The following is a 6862-nucleotide window of genomic DNA, read 5'->3' on the forward strand; positions in this document are numbered from 1 at the left end:
AACCAAGTCTTTTCTTGGGCAGGGACCTGAGGAAAGACTCATCTGGATGTAAATCAGCTATCTGTCACGGAGCCTTGACTGTCAGTTGACACACCGCAAATGTTGAGCAAAACAAGGGCTGGCCTTGTGCAAAGCTGCAGTTAGGAGGCACTGTTCAGGGCTGTCTGGGTGCCCTACCAGGCAGCGGGCCTGGAGGCTGAGGCAGGTACAGGAGCAGGATAAAACCACTCCATAGTACTTTATTTGTGTTAGAGAGATGATCCGTTATCATTATAAAATATTAAACATGCCCAATGCTAGAAATATTTTTTTAAACCTACAAAAACATTTTTGGAGGGCTGTGGAAATTAATTTACCGATCTAAGAAATTTTTTTTTTTTTAAAGAAATTCACGTTCTTTTATTTATTTATTTATTTATGACTGTGTTGAGTCTTCGTTTCTGTGCGAGGGCTTTCTCTAGTTGCGGCAAGTGGGGACCACTCTTCATCGCGGTGCGCGGGCCTCTCACCATCGCGGCCTCTCTTGTTGCGGAGCACAGGCTCCAGACGCGCAGGCTCAGTAATTGTGGCTCACGGGCCCAGTTGCTCCGTGGCATGTGGGATCTTCCCAGACCAGGGCTCGAACCCGTGTCCCCTGCATTGGCAGGCAGATTCTCAACCACTGCGCCACCAGGGAAGCCCGATCTAAGAAATATTTTTAAATGCTGCTGTATTTCAAGCTCTGTGCCACTTTCGGAAGATGCGGTAGTGAGCAGGGCCTAGTTCCAATCCTCAAGCTGCGGACAGTCATAAAGACAGGAAGTTGGGGGGAAGGAATGTGTTCAGCTATTAAATTAAAAATCTAGAGGGGCTGGGGAGGATGGTTCTGTTATTGACGTAAATATACAAATAGCACAGAGTGGGGTGGGGAGAGAGAGAACTCGAGGATACTGTTCCCACATGAAGACTTTTTCACCAAAAATTTCAACCACCAACTCTTGTATGATAATTTTATTACAGTTATGCCTCTTTTATTAGGCATCATCTAGAATGCAGTATTCCACATAAATAAGTTTTTCTAGAAATTAAACTTGTTCTTTCAAGCAGCAATATTCTGTTTACTTCTGGCATTTTTTTCAGGGAAATTTTTCTAAAATATTTTCTTATTCTTTGAATTCTTCAACAGAAGCACAAAGCACAATTTGTCTTGTTCTTAATAACCCAACAGAAACATCTGTATTGTCCAGTGCTGTGATACCTAGCAGAGCTCTGTGTTCCTAGCTCCTCCTTTAACCCAAGACTGCCACCTATCTGTTCTCCCCGAAGTCAGTGATTTTGCTTCTAACCAACCTTGACTTCAGCTGATATTAATCTGCTCTAAGGCTGGAAAACAACCAAGCAAAAATTAAGAACTGTGTGTTAAGAAAGAGTCAGTAGGCTCAGAGTACGTGAAGGAGCTCTGCTGGGCAGTGAGGACAAGGCTAGGGTCATGTGACAGTTCTTTGACATGCTCAAATACTTTTTCTCCACTCATTTCTGGCTTGGGAGTTTGGTTCTGAAGCTAAGGCTGTTACAAGATGGGGCCTCATCAGTGATATATGTATATTTCATGCTAATTCTTCCTTAGTTCTATACACTTATTGTTGTGAAATATCAGTTTTTCTATTTCCTCTTCTTGTTCACATATTTCTTTTCAGTAGGGGAAAACTGATTCACTTCTTTATGGTAGCATTACATCTATAAGGAAAAAAACAATCTAAATGTCCAATAATGGTAAACTAAATTATTATATGCTGACTTGATGGAATTCTGTAGAATAAAAACCATGTGATAAAATAGGGAAGCGTTTACTCAGCAATGTTATATAAATCTCATCAGCAAAACCCATACTCTATAATTATTAAACTATATAAATTAATCAGAATTAGATGGATAAAAGTTAGAAGAGAGCCTGGTAAAATGAAAATATCTGTTATGTTATGTGGAGAGATTATGGGTATACTTAAAATTTTCATGTAATGCTCTGTAAAGTTATGATTATATTTAAACAATCAAAGCAGTTACAGTGAGTTTTTGTTATAATTAGTGAGACATTCTGCCAGTCTCAAAACTAGCAGGAATAGAAGATGGCTCTAATTGTGCCATCTTAGGAAGATCAAAATGGGGAAAGATTGTCCAAACAAGCAAAATAATAAAATTTAACCTACTAGCAAACTAAAGGTATTTTGAGCTTGTAATGACACATTAAAATAATCATTTCTCATATGCATTCTAGATGTCTCCATTTTCCTCAATGAGTGTAGAAGGAGAGTTTACTAGAATTTATATGGTTCCAAATCCAGGAGCGATTTCTCTGAAATCGTCCCACTCCAGGCAAGAGACCTGGATTTCCTATACAACCCTCAGCTGTGTATAACCCAGGCTACTCAAGTATGAAGGCATCCAATTGCCCTTGTAGAAATACTCACTCCGGCTTTCATTTCTTGCCAATTTACTGGGATAACTTTTGGTTGTTGGTACATATGGCTCTGGAGGTGGCAAATCAGAAATCGGATGGAAGAAGAATCTGCTTTCCCACTCATCTGAGGGAGAGAAACAAACAGTATCTTCAGTAACAGACAATCTGCTCTGAAGACTTATGTAACGAAAGGCACAGAATGAAATACAGAGAGAACGGCAGAGATCGCTTCTGGTTTTATGTCTAGAAGTTTAGAGAAAAGCCGGAAGTGTGCTACAAATGTCACTGATTAGCACAGCGATAAAATATACTGGTCTGCATATCAAACCAAAGACAGATCCAAGTGACTTTAACTAGAGTGACGAGGACCCAGCCAGTCCCTCTCAGGAGCTGGGGACTAAGGTTCGGGATGCCTTTCTTAATTATTCCTTCACCAGTGGAAGGAATAACTCGGACCCTCTGATAACAATGGCAGAGATAAGCTGCTCAGTATCTGCAGGCCATTGGGCCTCTTACCCACCACGAACTGTTCAGAAAGGTAGGTATAATAAGGTTAGCTACAAAAATGGTTCTTTTCAGAATTCTGGAATCTCTGGAAAGTTAACCAAAATGAGACTCAAACAAGGAACAGAGAAAAATGATCTGCCTTTTTGGGGAGTGGAGGAAGGGGGATTACTATTTTTCATTTGAAATCATGGTGGGCCCTAGAGTGCTTACATTAGTGCTGTGCAGTATGATAACAGTGAGGGTCACACAAACAGACACAAACACACCTGCCATTCAATTGCTGCCCTACTATAGCTTGTACATTTCCAAGGAGCCGGGATCACACCTCACCTTCACATGAAGAGTCCTGGAAGCCATTTCTAATTGATGTCGATGGTGGAGGTGGGGGAGGCACCCCAGTGCCAGGCCTGTCGGGAGGAAGAGGAGGCCGGGGCCCACTTCTGGGACTATCTATTCCACTCCTGGATGGCAACTGAGGGGTGGCAGGCAGGGCCCGAGATGTGCTGCCATTTCTGTTCATTGGAGGAGGTGGTGGGAGAGGGCCTGGAGCAAAAGAAAAATGACATCTAGTGCTATACCTTACACCCTACATTACTATTATCATGGTCATCAACATGCAATTATTGAGTGCCTGCTGGATACATGCCCTTTTACTAGGGAATGTGGAGAAATGGTGGAGACTTCCTAGGAGGTTTAGCCAAGAAATGAGTAGACACATATAAGCACAGAAATGCACAAATGTACACACATACGTGGAACAAGTGCACATTGATAGCTAAATGGCTGTTTGGCTTTGAGTTAGTATTGAGATTGGAGGTGATGCAGTTGACAATAGGTAATCAATCATCTGTTTATATTGACAACTGTATACTTTAAAAAACATTTAAAATTCCTTTTAAATAGCTGTTGAACTAATTACTGTGACATGTTACTTATTAAGTAAACGCTGTTTTAAAAATAAGATAGTTATGAACTTATTTTAGGTCTCCAGAGGGACTAAGTTCTTTAAATGCATAGTATTATTGCTAATTATACAAGCACGTTTCTGTGATGCATATGATCTATTTCCAGGCAGAAGCGGGATCAGGAAACCAAACATCAGTCATCTCGAGAACAGTAAGAGTTCCTTCTTGGTTCTTCCTCTTTGGGGAGTCAGACTAACAGAGGGAGTGACAATCAGCTAATCAATGTGCATGGCTATAAATGCTGGTGCAGGATCCTGACCCTGTGCAGGCTGGTTATCCTGTGGAACTTGATTTCCTGTCTACAAAGGAACACCTTTCTCACTGCACTGTTGCCAGAAATACTTAGTCAAAAAGCAAATAAAAAGTATTATATAGTATTTGAAACCATGTTTTAAAAATGCAGTGGTGTGGTATAATCAGAAAATTTTAAGTTCTTAGTAAATAATTCAAAGTAAATTCTTCTTTTGGATAGTACAAAGAAACATATGTTGCTTTTCCCATCCTCCAAATGCAGAGGCTATTTGGGTCATGAGTAAATTTTTAAAAAGAAAAAAAGAACTTGAGCATTTCTCATGCAAATCAAAATGGCCTTAGTAATTATTCCTGACCTTCAGCGGTGTGTTCCACTAGCAACATGCTGACATCTTTATGTAAACACAACGTCTTACGGTGCTATAAATATAAATATGTCTTGTTAATTACAGATTCAGAATCCAACTAGAGGACCTTAAAGTGAATGACCCACCCATCAAAGATATTCCTGTCTGGAAGTCTTGGCTCAGATCTCTAATGGAGCGGGGAGGCATGCCCAGCCCTGGTTCGTCTCTCAAGGAGTCTTCGGTGCCTAATCTGGTAGGGTTTATTTACTGCCCCATCTGCTTCTCACTGCTGGAGTCCCAGTTAGTATGAGTAGATTTATTGGGGGGAGAAGTGGCTCACACGCTGTGGGCTTGATGGCAGTGGTAGTACCACCACATAACTGTCACTGAATGCAAACTAGACTTCCAATACTCTGCGGCCTGGTACTATGTAACCTGATCAACTTGATCTCTCTCTTAAAGTAACTGTTCATGTTCCTTACTCTCCAACCTTCCAGCCCTCTGCTCCAAACCTAGGCAAGCATAACAGAAAACAGATTTCTATTTCCTGTTGGCAGTATAATAATGAAAATGATCATTTGTTGAATGCTACTACATGCAGGGAAATAAGATAATCACTATACACACTGGTCTCATTTAATTCTTACAACAGCCCCGAGGAGTGTCAGGACAGCAGGTGAGCCTCAGAGGTGTTGGAAGGTTAAAGAGCCCAAATCAGTACACTAATGAGTGGAAGAACAGGATTTGACTCCATTCTGTCAAATTCTAAAACACTCCCCTAACAGTGAAGCCAAGCCACCTCTCAAAATATAGATGGCCCTTGATGACTTCTCATAGGTTCCTTGTGGAAATGTAAATTGGTGGGAATTTTCTAGAGGCCAATTTGGCAATACCTATGAAATCCATAGTTTACTATGCACATCCATTGTCCTAGAAATTCCATTCCTAGGAATTCATCCAAAAGAAATACACAGAGATGTGCACAAATATTTAGCTACAAGAATGTATCCCTGCATTATCTGCAACAGCAAAACTCTAGAGATGACCTGTATGACCACGTGACTAATAAATAAGCCAAGGTACTTTTGATTTAATATTATGCAGCCATTAAAAGTCAGGTTGTAAAAGAAGAGTTAGTCATATCAGAAAATGTTAATGAGCTATGTTAAATAAAAAGCAAATTAGCAAACAATATATGTAGTATGATACTAATTTTGCAAACATGTATATATATGCATTTTAAAAAGACTGAAAGGGTATATAAACAATGTTATATCTGGATGATGGTGGTGGCAGAATTATAGATGATTTTTATTTTCATTATACTTTTATGTATTTTGTATAATAAACAGGTATGACTTAATGTAATTGAAAGAAACAACAAATATATATCACTGCCTATCCTATTTGGGGGAATATTTAATCTGTTGATTAAATCATTTAGTAGAACCAAGCAAACAGCTCAACCATTTTGGGGGAAAATCCATACCTGTTGGATAAGAAGAAAATGATGCATTTCCTTCATCTGACTACTTGTTCTTATTTGTTCATTGAAGCATACTTAATGAGATGCCACAATGTCTAGATTGAATAGACTACCAACTTTTTATATTTGTAGCTGACTCTCCCTGGCAAAGTGGTTTGAAGGAGTGGTTCTCAAACTTTGCTACACATTACAGTCACCAGGGAGCTTCCACATATCCTGATGCCCAGTTTGTAACCCAGACCAATGAAACCAGAAGCCCTGGGGTAGGAACCCAGGCATCGTGGTTTTTAAAGCTCCCAGGTGATTCCAGTATGTGGTCAAGTTTGAGGACTACTGTTTTAAAAAAGTGTTTATTAGGTTCCTGAGGTCAGGGGGTCAAAGGTCAGTTAGCTTCTCACAGAGCAAAAAATGCCCCATTTCCAGACATCCTGTAGGTATGGTAAGGTTAAATTCCAAAACTAGATAGTTCTTCTGAATCCATCAATAACAAACAGAAAACAAACAAGCACCTATTGTAAGTAGGAGAGAGAGTACAGACTCCCCACACTTCATTTCACACTGTGCAGGTTCTCCCCTTAGATCCAGGCTTCTCAGCCCTGGGTGGGGACACAGAAGGGCTTCAGCAGGTCCTTCAATCCATGAAACAGCAGGCAATTTTGAGTTTATGCTTATGAGCATTTTTCTGGAGAGAAGGCCTTATACCTTTATCTGATTCTCCAAGGGATCTATGAGTCAGAGATGTGAACAGACAGCAAAATGGACTCTAGTATGTGTCAAAGCTTGACCAATGAAGAGAAGTACAGGAGAAGTTCATTCACTCTTAAATAACTGCCCTTCTTGTTGGAATAATGGGCCCTCCTGCAGGAGA

At 40.2% G+C, this 6862-nt stretch overlaps 1 protein-coding gene across 3 annotated transcripts in view; it reads right to left on the minus strand.

Moving 5' to 3' along the window:
* Nucleotides 1–6862, minus strand: part of WIPF1 (WAS/WASL interacting protein family member 1) — a 119332-nt gene that overhangs the window by 4315 nt on the left and 108155 nt on the right. For all 3 annotated transcript variants that reach the window (XM_059928126.1, XM_059928127.1, XM_059928128.1), the window contains exons 6-7: nucleotides 3275–3487; nucleotides 2448–2561 (exon numbers count right to left, since the gene is read on the minus strand). In XM_059928126.1, the coding sequence (XP_059784109.1) occupies nucleotides 2448–2561; nucleotides 3275–3487 (327 nt within the window). The remainder of the gene's footprint in view (nucleotides 1–2447; nucleotides 2562–3274; nucleotides 3488–6862) is intronic.

The sequence above is a fragment of the Balaenoptera ricei genome, chromosome 7 (genome assembly GCF_028023285.1).
Source record: "Balaenoptera ricei isolate mBalRic1 chromosome 7, mBalRic1.hap2, whole genome shotgun sequence".
Classification (NCBI taxonomy): domain Eukaryota; kingdom Metazoa; phylum Chordata; class Mammalia; order Artiodactyla; family Balaenopteridae; genus Balaenoptera; species Balaenoptera ricei.